The 14,159-nt window shown below is 41.1% G+C and overlaps 1 protein-coding gene across 1 annotated transcript; it reads right to left on the minus strand.

Annotated features, from left to right (window-relative positions):
- Positions 1 to 2: 2 nt before the first annotated feature.
- Positions 3 to 13,672, minus strand: LOC124136075 (alpha-L-fucosidase-like). The gene is made up of 8 exons (XM_046501858.2): positions 13,281 to 13,672; positions 10,729 to 10,835; positions 10,213 to 10,343; positions 8,943 to 9,076; positions 7,263 to 7,360; positions 5,999 to 6,131; positions 4,377 to 4,547; positions 3 to 2,608 (listed from the first exon to the last, which is right to left on the minus strand). The coding sequence occupies exons 1-8, from the start codon at positions 13,649 to 13,651 to the stop codon at positions 2,353 to 2,355; spliced, it is 1,401 nt and encodes a 466-aa protein (XP_046357814.2). The 5' UTR covers positions 13,652 to 13,672; the 3' UTR covers positions 3 to 2,352.
- Positions 13,673 to 14,159: the final 487 nt, after the last annotated feature.

The raw sequence follows: 14,159 nt of genomic DNA on the forward strand, positions 1-14,159 counted from the left end.
ATTCCATATATATATATACATTGTGTCAAGAAAACATCTGAACTTGGTTTCAAACAGACCTTCCCCCATCTTGTGTAAATTTGTAAAAATACAAATTTACCAAAACATATAATTGCACATCTACAAAAGTTGTAAAATAAATATATTAATAATCATTTGAACAATGTTAATCGTTATGCATCAATCATGAATAACTGTTATAACTAATCTAAAAACATGTAAAACAAAATATGGATCTATTTCTTGAGTTATATAAAAAAGAATTCATACAAGACATGTTTGTTCAAAATGTAGGAGTTTATGGTGTCCGCAATATTCAAGCTATATCATGGCGGCTTGTGTAGAATAGTCCTGGCAAGAGAAGAATTAGTTTGATGGCATGAAAACCCTTGGCCGTGACAAGTTAGTTTATTCAGCATGACACACAAAGGATGTATTCTGCCTCTGCACAACCACTGTAGTTAAATGCAAAGTGCCTTATGACAGAACTTTGAACATCCACATCTTTGATTGGAGTTATTCCAAGGAGTATGCAAATCTCCTTATGCAATCTTGTGCACTGCTCTGTATTGAATGAATCGACTTGTAATTTCCACTGACATGTTGTCTTGGACAGCTTTTGATCAAGATGAGACAAATTTCAAAATGAAAGATAAAACTAACTACTGTATATCCTATGTGGGTAAAGAACTTGTGTAAAATATGACAACATCAATCATGTTACATTATATATATGAACACTTTGTCAAAATTGTCTTCACAGGACAACAAACGAGTGAACCAAATAAGTATGGACTGGCATTTATATCAGCTGGTTCCTGCTTCAACAGTTGCCGGAGCCATGAGGTTATTCAGGAGCCAAGAGGTTATTCAGGAGCCAAGAGGTTTATTCAGGAGCCAAGAGGTTATTCAGGAGCCAAGAGGTTATTCAGGAGCCAAGAGGTTATTCAGGAGCCAAGAGGTCTATTCAGGAGCCACTAAAACTCCATCGTCATACAGCCACAATGATGTTTGTTTGTTGTTTAACGCCGCACTCAGCAATATTCCAGCTATATGACGGCTGTCTGTAAATAATCAAGTCTTGACCAGACAATCCAGTGATTGATATCATGAGCATTGATCCACGCAATTGGGATTGATGACATACATCAACCAAGTCAGCCAGCCTGACCACCCGATCCTAATAGTCACCTCTTACGACAAGCATAGTTGCGTTTTACGGCAAGCATGGGTTGCTGAAGACCTATTCCACCCCGCCACTATGAGGTGTAGTGATGCATGTCTGTTTTTAATAAGTAAGCTAATGACATGTCATCAAGCAAGAAACATCGTCGTTTCTGCGATGTAGTATGAGCAGTCTGAGCTCTTGCAGGCTTCCCTCTCAGGCCTCTGGAGTGGTATATGTGCACAATAAGTTTCAATGATCAATGTATCCTATAAGGAAGCTGTATAGAGGCATGACAGCCCAGCTGGTACCCAACTGTATGTTGTCATGGTAACTACTCCTAAACCAGGAAGTCTTTTGAAATTGGGCTCCATTAGCTATGTAGCAAGGATCTGCGGAACATGGTCAGATTTAGCCGGCCCTAGAACCTTATAATTGGACTTTATTTGGTCCAGATGAGATCAACAAGAAGGAATGTGAGAATCAACTATTGACATTTTGTATCACTTGAGTAAGAAGGTTTTATACTAAGGCACAATGGTGAGGTGGAATGGGGTTTAACGTTGCATTCAAGATTATTGCACTAACATAGCGACCTACATGCACGTGTTTGTGTCTGCTTGTACTAGTCTGGACTAATGCCGATTTTATAGTGTTAGCCTATTGAGATACCATGCCGCAGTCTAACATGAATACCCCATGCAGACACAGTTCACTGACTTAGAGATGACCCATCCTTTTTTTTCCCCTATGCTGTGCGCCAGGCAGGGTAACATCAAGTACCATCTTTTATCGTCTTTTGGTGTGCCACAATTGGAACTTGTACCTAAGAATGGGGTGTGTGGACTATACACAAGAAAATATTGTAGCACTTCAGTTTAATGTGAGAGAAACGCCAGTGCAGGTCATACACGTTTACTACTTAAGTGAAACCCCCAAACAAGGGTGTTAGTCATGCCAATGTCATTAACAACCACAGGCATATGCTGGGAAGAACAGACTTCGGATCTTAGTCAGGGCAGTTCTGGAATACAAACCCTTGATTGGGGTATTCCAACACTGGCTGAGCTAAACTATCATTCAATAATCAAAAATGTCATGCCAGGACTCATTACATTTTATGGTGAAGAGGTGATTCAGATGGTGAAAGAGTATTATACTACATGAAGTCTGTCCCTTTCCCTTGTTTAGTTGGAGAGCCCAGTAAGTTTGAATGACCACGCCCACATACAAGGGATCTTGTTGACAGGAATCGGTGGAATTTCAATGACTATTCCTCCTGTGTTGCCTTTCTTCCAGTTAAAGTTGCCTTGGTAACCCATCAAGGAAACGGTTGTTGCTACGGTCGTCACGGGGGCCCCAAGGGTCAAGGTGTCCCCCTCAGGCCAGTCAAGGATGATGGCGTATACGTTGTTCTGGTCACCATCTTTCTTGGATGTATACCTGGTGAAAAACATGAAAATCCAAAATAGTGACGGTATATAGGGCTAGGACGAGTCCAAATTACTACCAGGGTACCCAACCCCTATTGCCCAACCGTACCCGGGTACCCGCTGTAGGTCTCAAGAGATAGGTACAAAATATCTGATTGGGAAACGGTTGACCTGTCAACATGTATTTAGATATACGTAAAACTGATCTGGTCATGTAACACTGAAGTTGACTAAAGTTTTATCTTTATGCAAACATATATAGTCAGAAGGAAATGTGAACCTTTGTCACTTATAGTGTAGCCACAGAGTTCTAGATAATTAACTCGTGACTAACCACGGGTCCGGGTAGTCCTGTGGGTACCCGGGTCCTTCTCAGTACCAACCTGACCCGAGTACCCAAGTTACCCATCCCAGCCCTAATGGTATAGGCCTGACTCTCTAATTGCAATTTATTGCAATAATGATTTTTATCATCCAAAACTGGCTCCCACAGGAGATATCGCTTGGATTAGATCAAGCGATATCTGCACTGTAGATATGAAATTACATCACAATGCTTTGCAGACCATTGTGACGTCACTGGTAACCATGACGTCACAATCAAATGACATCACTTATGGCTCTGCTACTGAAGCTGTTAGCAGTACTTTTTACACTGAAGACACAGCTAATTACTGTCTACAGATTGAAAAAGTTGGAAGAATGATGTTGGATGATAAATAAAATCTCACCCTCTATAGATTCTCTATATGTATTGCGATATGAACCACAATATATTGCATGCGATCTTTCATCTGTGATTTTTTATGAGCCTGAACAAAAAATTTTGACAGCTTCGTAGTCATGAACCATTTTGTTGGATGTTGTATATACATAGACACAGTATATACAGGGAGCTGGTCACGAAAAGTTTTGGCTTTTTTTATCACAGGAATCAGGCTGCTAATTTCCTAATTTCAATTTGACTTGTCACCTATGTAAACTTTGCCAAAAAGAGGAAAAAAGATATGCATGATTTTGAAAAACACAATATACCCGAATTTTCCAAATGTATTGTGATACTTACTACGACAATACTGCCCATCTCTAATCATCAATCAGGACTTCACAATTTTCCAACAAAACACTTACAGGCTACACTGTCTCCTTCACATAGATCATGGAGACATATATAGTGTATGTTGTTGAATGCCCAATATTCCAACCACCAGACAATAATGTGTGAGCAATGATCCATGCCATCGGGGTACAATGATACACAATGAACAAAGTCCCCGAGACTGACAACCTGATGCATTTTGTCAGGGTGACTATTTCTGTCATATCACAGTTATTGAATGTGGTTGGGAGGCAAAACTAATACAGGCTCTTGACAATACCGCAACACCTGCACATGTCAGCAGAACGTCAGAACAAGCCAAATTTATCCTATTTTAATATTTTTAGAAAATCGGGGGATAGTCACCACAAAGAAGATTGGATCAGGGTCATCTTCTTTAATACAATCATGGATAAAAAATCAACTCACTCCCTGCTTAAAATGATACGACTCTGAGGGTGGCATTATGGCATATGAGTGAGTGAGTGAGTGAATATGGTTTTATGCCGCTTTTAGCAATATTCCAGCAATATCATGGCGGGGGACACCAGAAATGGGCTTCACACATTGTACGACGGGTCTTTGGCGTGACGAGCGTACGCTTTAACCACTAGGCTACCCAACCGCCCCTTATGCCATATGAAGAGAGATATACTGGGTGTGAATATGTGTGACTGACCAGACTCTCTTGGTCACTGTGTCGTTCTGGTGTGTCCAGGGCCGGGTGGAGTAGATGGCCTCCCCGTTCACCTTCATCCAGTCCCCCATCTGCTTCAGGCGCTCCTGGAAGATCGGGATGAGGCGGCCATCTTTGGTGGGGCCGATGTTCATCAGCAGGTTGCCGCCACAGCTGAAGTGTGAAATGATGACATTGTGACAGTTGCAGGTGCATTGGGGCAATGATAGAGGCAACAGGACGTCTAGAAGAGGACACAGTCCCTGAAAGAAGTATTACACAGTACCTGACACTGTCCATGACAGAAGTATGACACAGTACCTGACACAGTCCCTGACACAAGTATGACACAGTACCTGATAGAAGTATGACACAGTACCTGACACAGTCCCTGACACAAGTATTACACAGTACCTGATAGAAGTATGACACAGTACCTGATAGAAGTATTACACAGTACCTGACACTGTCCATGACAGAAGTATGACACAGTACCTGACACAGTCCCTGACACAAGTATGACACAGTACCTGATAGAAGTATGACACAGTACCTGACACAGTCCCTGACACAAGTATGACACAGTACCTGATAGAAGTATGACACAGTACCTGATAGAAGTATTACACAGTACCTGACACTGTCCATGACAGAAGTATGACACAGTACCTGACACAGTCCCTGACACAAGTATGACACAGTACCTGATAGAAGTATGACACAGTACCTGACACAGTCCCTGACACAAGTATGACACAGTGCCTGATAGAAGTATAACACAAGTATGACACAGTGCCTGATAGAAGTATGACACAAGTATGACACAGTCCCTGACACAAGTATGACACAGTGCCTGACACAGTCCCTGACACAAGTGTGACACAGTGCCTGATAGAAGTATGACACAAGTATGACACAGTCCCTGACACAAGTATGACACAGTGCCTGATAGAAGTATGACACAGTACCTGACACAGTCCCTGACACAAGTATGACACAGTGCCTGATAGAAGTATGACACAATTATGACACAGTGCCTGATAGAAGTATGACACAAGTATGACACAGTGCCTGATAGAAGTATGACACAGTACCTGACACAGTCCCTGACACAAGTATGACACAGTCCCTGACAGAAGTATGACACAGTACCTGACACAGTCCCTGACACAAGTATGACACGGTGCCTGATAGAAGTATGACACAAGTATGACACAGTGCCTGATAGAAGTATGACACAGTACCTGATAGAAGTATGACACAAGTATGACACAGTCCCTGACACAAGTATGACACAGTGCCTGATAGAAGTATGACACAAGTATGACACAGTGCCTGATAGAAGTATGACACAGTACCTGACACAGTCCCTGACACAAGTATGACACAGTCCCTGACAGAAGTATGACACGGTACCTGACAGAAGTATGACACAGTCCCTGACACAAGTATGACACAGTCCCTGACACAAGTATGACACAGTACCTGACACAGTCCCTGACACAAGTATGACACAGTACCTGACACAGTACCTGACACAGTCCCTGACACAAGTATGACACAGTACCTGACACAGTCCCTGACACAAGTATGACAAAGTGCCTGACAGAAACATGATGTAATACCTGACAGTTTCCACAAAGGTTTCCAGCAGGTCTTCGATGGTCAGGTAATCAGTCAGTTTAGCATTGCGCCTGTAGCCCCAGGAATAATGGTCAATAGTCATTGCATTCTCCCACTTGTGTTTCTGCAGTACACCTGGAAGAGTCACACACACGAATATTACAACAGGTACTGAGGCTATGCTTATATAATCGGTTTGCAGGTCCACTGACTCAGTGGAATCACACTGAACATGCTGAAACGCACTATTATGTTCGTCCTTCTAAATTGTAAACTTACATGTGGACTCCCTGAATATATGTGCATATACTATATTACACTGAAGACTGATGAGACTTGCTTATGCTGCACATGGCAATATATTCAGATAACGTTTTGAAGAACAGAACAAAAGATGCAAAAATAGGTATTTTATTTCTCCTCCAACTTTTGCACACTTTCCATAAACCGTAAAACATTAGGCCACACCCACTGACAGACTACTGTTCCTTGATTGGCTGATAACAGAATGGGTGGGCCTTGTGTCGCATTATTGCGCTGTATGATGTTGCTGATTTTGTACTGTTGTCTTCCGTTATTTGTGATAATTATCAAATAAGCAGTCTGTAGAGTTATTGTTGTTAATGAAATTCTTTAAAAGAATTGACTTCATTTTTGTGTTTATGGAGATATAAAAGTAAAAACCGGTGTGCACACTTTGTGTAAACCCACTACACGGAGGTACACAGGATGTGATAGCTTTTAACATTAATACCTTCATACACGCAAAATAGGGCTGGGATGGGTAACTCGGGTACTCGGGTACTCGGGTCGAGTTGGTACTGAGTACAACCCACAGGACTACCCAGACCCATGGTTAGTCATGTGATATATTGTTTAATGACAAACATTATCTAGAACTCTATGTGGTTACACTACAAGTCACTAATGTTCGCATTTCTTTCTAACTATGCACCCATTCCTTCTGACTTTTATATGTTTGAATAAAGATAAAACTTCAGTAAACTTCAGTGTATGCATGAACGATCGTTTTATACATGTATGTACCTAAATAGTTTTGGCCAGGGCTCCGGTCAAACTATTCCCAGTTGGACATTATCTACCCAACTCTTGAGACCTACAGCAGGTACCCAGGTAGGGTCGGGTAATAGGGGGTGGGTACCCGGGTAGTCAGTTTGGAGTCTTCCCAGCCCTAATGCCAAACATATAGATGTCAATTTTCTTAAGTGTACATACTAACCCTGTGAGGAGAGTGGTCCAACCTACCTGGATTGTACCTGTCATCACAGGTGTAGAACCCTCCGTGGTGACAGTCAGTGCCGCTGCCCCAACGGTCATTAGTCACTACAGTGTCTTTCACTGGGCTAGTGAATAAAAAGGTAGAAATGAAATATTCAGTGTATCATTAAATACATTGTGTGTACATTCAAAATATCAAAAACATTTTCTTACAAAGTGCTTGCTCAACCCAAACATCAGCCAACTCAAGACATGATCAAAACATTATGCAAGTATCAGAGGTGATGGTGTCTCTCTCTTCCTCTGCGTGCGTGTTTTTCAATGCTGAACCCAGCAATATACAAGCTGCATGGCAGCAGTCAGTAATTAACTGAGTCTGGACCAGACAATCTAGTGATTGAGATCATAAACAATGATCCATATCATTAGGGTATGATGACACATAATCAACTAAGTCACCGAGTCTGACCATCCAATCCATTAAGTCGCCTCTTACTACAAGCATAGGTTGCTGGTGACAGATCCCCACGGGGTAAATCTTCCTCTGCATGGGTTGACATACAATTATTTGGATATATTTATTTGCCAATATCAGTGCCAACCTATTTTAGAAATAATCAAATTTTCGGAATTCTAGTCTCAAATCAAATTTAATTTATTCACAGAAACAAATTATTTGGCTCTGGAATTTCCTGAAATGCTCAGATCTAAGCAGTGGGAGAAATGGGTTTAACATTAATTTCAACAATATGTCAATCATATCACAGCTTGTCATGTTGGAGGAATGCACAAAAGGACGAGGTCTGAGAGGTTTACCATGGACATGATGCTGACAAACCTCGGATCATAATAGGGATACAATAAATCTGCAGATCCTGGCACTGCCAAGGGATGGTACTCAGTGTTACAATCTCATTAAAATCAGATCTAAGTTCTCACTGCCGCTAAACAAAGATCTGAGGACATCCCATTACGGGTTGAACGACCTTTTGTGAACTTTGACCGACCACTGAAACGAATAACGAGAAGTTGATATCAGGCAATGAGAAAGCAGCTTTTTCAAGCTTTACTGAACTAGTTTCAACCTGGCGACTTCCATTTCAGACTACGCTTGAAAAATATGTTGACACAGTTCTCGATTAAAATTTTGAAAACTGAACAAACAAACATTCTGGAATGTCTAATATATGGTTGCGATTGTATGGCTTTGCTTCTCACGTACTGTGCAACACCTCTTCCGTTTAAATGTTTATCCCACGGAAGCGAGAGACACTTCACGGAATCAGTCATACGGGCCGAAACTGTCGATTGGAACACCCCGTGTTAACGTTTTTGAGGTTGAATGATTAGAAAACACATTCTGACTGTCACTTTCATGTTCTGGTAAGCAACGCTCTGATTGGTTGGATGAAAGATCGTTCTGACGTGACCCATAATGGGATGTCCTCAGATCTTTGTTTAGCGATAGCGAGAACTAAGATCTGATTTTAATGAGATTGTAAGTGTTGTGAGTTGGTAAACACTTTGGCTAGAGGTAAATCCATAATCTATCTATGCTGAACTTGCATTCACATGAGGCATAACACAATGGACATATGAAGCACTGGATAATTGAGGATAGGATTTGGCACTGACTCCAGATCTGAATAAAACTAAATAAATAACCAGCAGATCCTGGCACTGGTAAGGGATGTAATTCTGCCTCACCTGTCATTGTACAGCCAGGCAATAAACTCCTGGGCCTGCCAGTATTCCGCTGAGCCTCCACCGCTGGCATCAGACCACACTACTTCTGGCTCATAGCTGTTGACCAGCTCATACAGCTCAGGGAGAGACCTGTTCTGTTAAAGAAGTCAGACGACATAAACATAGGATAGTTTGTTTTCTGGAAACACAAACAAGGTTGGTATTTGTTAAAAATTGCCACTCAATTCATTATTCATAATTGAGGGTGTCAATCCCTTTTCAGTATGCTGGATGCCGATCCCTGGAAAGTGGTATTCTGGATGTGGGAGTGCAGTACACTGGGTGCCATAAAACGTTTCTCTGGTACCTGGATGCCAATACTTCAAAGTTGAAATTTATTTTTTAAATCAATAAAAATATTTAGCCATAATTAAATGGTCCTACATTCTAGGTGAAACTCCCAGACTAATTTGAGACCACCAGCTGTATACACTGATATGTCTTAACATTCTTAACTTGGATGCCAAGACAAATTATGTGGTATGGCAGATGCCTGGAGAGGGGAGTTGCCACCCTTATAATGAGAAGAAAAACATTGTCTGTTCTCAGACTTCCAGGGTTTTTTGAGCATATTGAGTGTTGTTGCAACCAATGGCAGCTGCATGGTATTGTTGCAACTGACGGCAGCTGCATGATATTGTTGCAACCGATGGTAGCTGCATGATGTTGATGCAACCGATGGCAGCTGCATGATGTTGTTGCAAATGACAGCTGCATGATGTTGTTGCAAATGACAGCAGCTGCATGATGTTGTTGCAACTGATGGCAGCTGCATGATGTTGTTGCAAATGACAGCAGCAGCATGATGTTGTTGCAACTGATGGCAGCTACATGATGTTGTTGCAAATAACAGCAGCTGCATGATGTTGTTGCAACTGATGGCAGCCGCATGATGTTGTTGCAACTGATGGCAGCTGCATGATGTTGTTGCAAATGACGGCAGCTGCATGATGTTGTTGCAACCGATGGCAGCTGCATGATGTTGTTGCAAATAACAGCAGCTTCATGATGTTGCTGCAAATGACAGCAGCTGCATGATGTTGTTGCAACCGATGGCAGCTGCATGATGTTGTTGCAACTGATGGCAGCTGCATGATGTTGTTGCAACTGATGGCAGCTGCATGATGTTGTTGCAACTGGCCATCAGTTGCATGATGTTGGAGCAACCGACGGCAGTTGCATGATGTTGTTGCAACCGACGGCATCTGCATGATGTTGTTGTATCACTTACAAACACAAAACTCTGGGTGGTGAAGTTGTTGGCTTTGTCTTGTAGAAACAGGGGATTGAACCACTCGAACAGGGTGTGATACACACCAAACTTCATGCTGGTCTTGCTCTTGATCGCACTAGCCAGCTCACCTGTCAGTAAAACATCAGTAAATTAGTGAGTGAGTAAGTTTAACGCAGTTTGGAAACGTATTCCAATAATATCACAGTGCGTCAGCTTAATGTGGGAGGAAAGCCTGAAGTGACACAGGCGTTTACCACTTTGGTAAAATGAGCACGGGTATAGGTCTGACAAACCTAGTTACATAATCAGGGCAAAAACGGTATTCAAAACCATGATCAAATGTTTCAGACGTGACCAATGGGTGCAACTCTGCAAAGCAAGTTGTAGCACCTTAGACGACTGGGCCAACCTGCCTCCCAAAATGATAATAAATTTAATGATATCCATGTAACTGATAATTGATAATGATTTTCATTGACATTTTACCAAGTACTATTGCATAACAGTTCTTACCAACAAGATCGCGGTTTGGGCCCACAGCCTTGGAGTTCCAGTTGAAGGATGTCTTGCAGGGCCAGTTACAGAAGCCTTCATGGTGCTTGCTCACAAACACAACATATCTGAAACAGGCAGCATAAATCCATTCACTACACATTATGTTTGTGTTTCGAGATGGAATTGTTTCAATGGTCTGTAGGGGTGTCATGATTCACCAGTGTATTGACATTAGACTTCACAATGAGAAACACATCATGCCTACCCATGTATCGATACATATTTAAATTCTGTATCGATTTTCAAAAAGAGCATTTACAGACTTGACAATAACCAGGCCCAACAACAACCTGGGTTTGTGTAAGTAACCTATAGTCTGTCACAAAACAAAACACTGAACGGAGTGCAGAACAGGCCACAATGAACCAGTCACGAGAGTTTAACACAAACTTCCTGACAGAATCAACCTCCCATGCGCCGGAGCACATGGAAAACATGAAGCCACAAATTACTGTCTGTATCATGATGTGCATCATTTCACAAATATCACAACACAATTCAGTACAGCGAATGGGTGTGGGTTTGACAGTCATAATCGTTGCCTGAGTCCTGAAGTTGTTTTGATAGCACTGTAGTCACTGTGCTGCTATTCAGAGTTACACCAAGAATGACAACCGTACAAAATGGAAACACCAAAAATGGCAACAAATTTTACTATACTTCCGAACCTAAAATGGTTTTCATGTTAAAAAACGCTTTCATAAAAACAGACAGAATACAAATGGCTACAACTAATTATATAAAGCAGTGAAACATAAATAGCAAATTCTATTTTGCTCATTAAAACAATCGAGTTACAAAGAAAATATGCTACAAAAACATCTCAATCTGAATAACATTGTTGAAAAAGCACAGCATGGGATGAAACGTAAGTATGTAAATCCTAACCATGTTTGTGCTTTGTCTTAATGTAGATGGAATATATTGCTTTCAAGTATGTGCATAGTGGTGACATGGAATTACTTGATAAAATCTTTTTATATTTCCTTTATGTTGTATTCTTCTCCTTCTGAGACAAATAGAATACCAGATATAATATATAACATATAAACAAAAGGAGCTTATTAATCACTGTTGATCCAGTTAATTAAAATAAATGGAACTGTCTTGCCATTTTCGTTTTAAGCTATATTAAAAGTCACTGCTGTTTTTGGTATATCCCTAAGCTTAGCGGACTGCCTCTGTGGTCTAGTGGTAGAGCATCTGCTAGCAGAGCGGAAGGTCGGGGGTTCAATCCCTGGCCAGGTCATACCAAAAGATGTTGAAAGATGGTACTTGTTGTTACCCGGCCTCACGCTCAATATTAAGGGGCTAAAACAAGGACTGTTCGGCACGGAATCAGTATTCTGTGTCTTAATGGGCTATTCATGTAAAATTGCAGTATGGTATCTTGGTTAGCACTATAAAATCAGCATTAATCACTGCTATAAAGTGACGTTGAACCCCATTTCACCTCACCTCACCTCATCTAAGAAAGTTGCCAAATCTTAGCTGTGTACTGCTGCGTTTTTACAGAGACCATATATTATTATATGGTCTCTGGTTTTTACTATGCAATGTCGCCAATACGTATTAAAGGGGTTATAGCGAAAACGGCACCTCGGCAAAACGTCACCTCGACTCGAGCGAAAACGGCTACTGTGGCCTGGCAAAAACGGCACCTTATTTTTTCTTTTACCTTGGTCAAATAAGTGCTATTAAACGTATATGGTAACTTGCAAACACCAATAATTGTGAGATGCTAAAACAAGTGTACATTAGAAATTAGCCTCTACTCCAACTATAATCCAACTTAGCTTATACGCAACACAACTTATTGTGAAAACATGACATGCTTTGAAGAAAAATAAATGAAATTAAACTCAAGTCGTCTCTTACAAACACAAATAATTGTGAAATTGTGAAATAAAACAAGTAAGAAATTAAACCCCTAATCCAATTTACTCGCCGACTGATTGGGAGGCGCAGTTAACTTAATGTGAAAACACTATAAGCTTTGAAGTTTTAAGTACCTTTACTCAATTTAAACTGAAACTGTATTTAGAGGCCTAACGTGGTGCTGTCAGATCACAATTATTCACAATGGCCTTTCGATGTGTTGCATGAGAGAAGAATGTCAGAAAACAACAACATGCTGTGATAACTGTGACCATGTAAATAAACCATATATATTACTACAAAAATCGTTCATATCCTTATTGAAAATAGAGGTGACGTTTTCGCCCGACACATAGTACCCGTTTTCGCCAAATGCGGTGCCGTTTTCGTCAGAGAAATCGGTGACGTTTTGCTGGGGTGCCGTTTTACCCTGCACCCGTATTAAAGTAAGGGCAACCATGCAGTCAATATGTCTAGCATAGCAGTTTATTGCTATGATTTCTTAGCTTCCCCAAGCTAACATAAAGGATAGTGACAGTACATGTCTAATATACAGCTCCACAGCTATCAGGATCTATCAATGATAGTGTTAACTGTAGTCCTTTACATCGATAATGTACATGGATATTTACTTTGCTCCAGCTTCTTCAAATATAGACGCCCACTCTTCAGGGTTGTAAAACTCGGCCGTGAACTCCCGAGCAAAGTCGGCGTATGTGAAATCTGGAGGATAATTCTCTTGCATAAAGAATGATATTGCGGGTAAGGGTTGTCCTTTCCAGTTCCACCAAAACCATTCGGAAGAATAACTCGGCACAGAAAAAACACCCCAGTGAATAAAAATTCCAAGTTTTGCTTCATCATACCACGATGGTAGAGGTCTAGTGTCCAAAGAATCCCAGTTAGGTTCATATCTTTTACTGGCACATGGTGAAAAGGTTGAATAACACACTAGAAGAAACAGGATCCATAGTAAACACCGTTCCGTTGTTGAGGACGCCATCTTGTAAGCATGTGACTATACTTCCTCGTCATGTGATCAACTAGTCACGTGTTTTTGCAAACGGGCCAACGCTGGAACACATGCCACGGGGTTATATGGGGGTTGTCTTCTATACAGTAATGTGTGATAAGGGGTCTGTGAGTGAGTATGGTTTTTCGCCGACTTGAGCAATATGTTAGTGTGTGTGTGAAAAAAAAAGTTAATTGGTCAGCTGATCTGCATTTACAAGACTCTATTGTTTGTCGTCGGAGATTTGAAGATTTCAATTTTAAGTGTCAAAAAGATATATTCTCGGAAAATATAAATAAAAAGATAGCATTACTCGGCGATGTATACAACGCTTAAATATTGTTCCAGGGGTGGGGGGTACTATACAGCTAAACATGGTTATACGAATCTTCTTCAGCTTTTTCTTAAACGAACAAATACAGCAGTGAATTTGCTGTGACCTCGCCTTCCAATACTGCCCTGTCACAGTGTCACGGCAGCGTATCAACGGGGACATGTA

The sequence above is a fragment of the Haliotis rufescens genome, unplaced genomic scaffold (genome assembly GCF_023055435.1).
Source record: "Haliotis rufescens isolate VD_foot unplaced genomic scaffold, xgHalRufe1.0.p SCAF_16, whole genome shotgun sequence".
In the NCBI taxonomy this organism is placed as follows: Eukaryota; Metazoa; Mollusca; class Gastropoda; order Lepetellida; family Haliotidae; genus Haliotis; species Haliotis rufescens.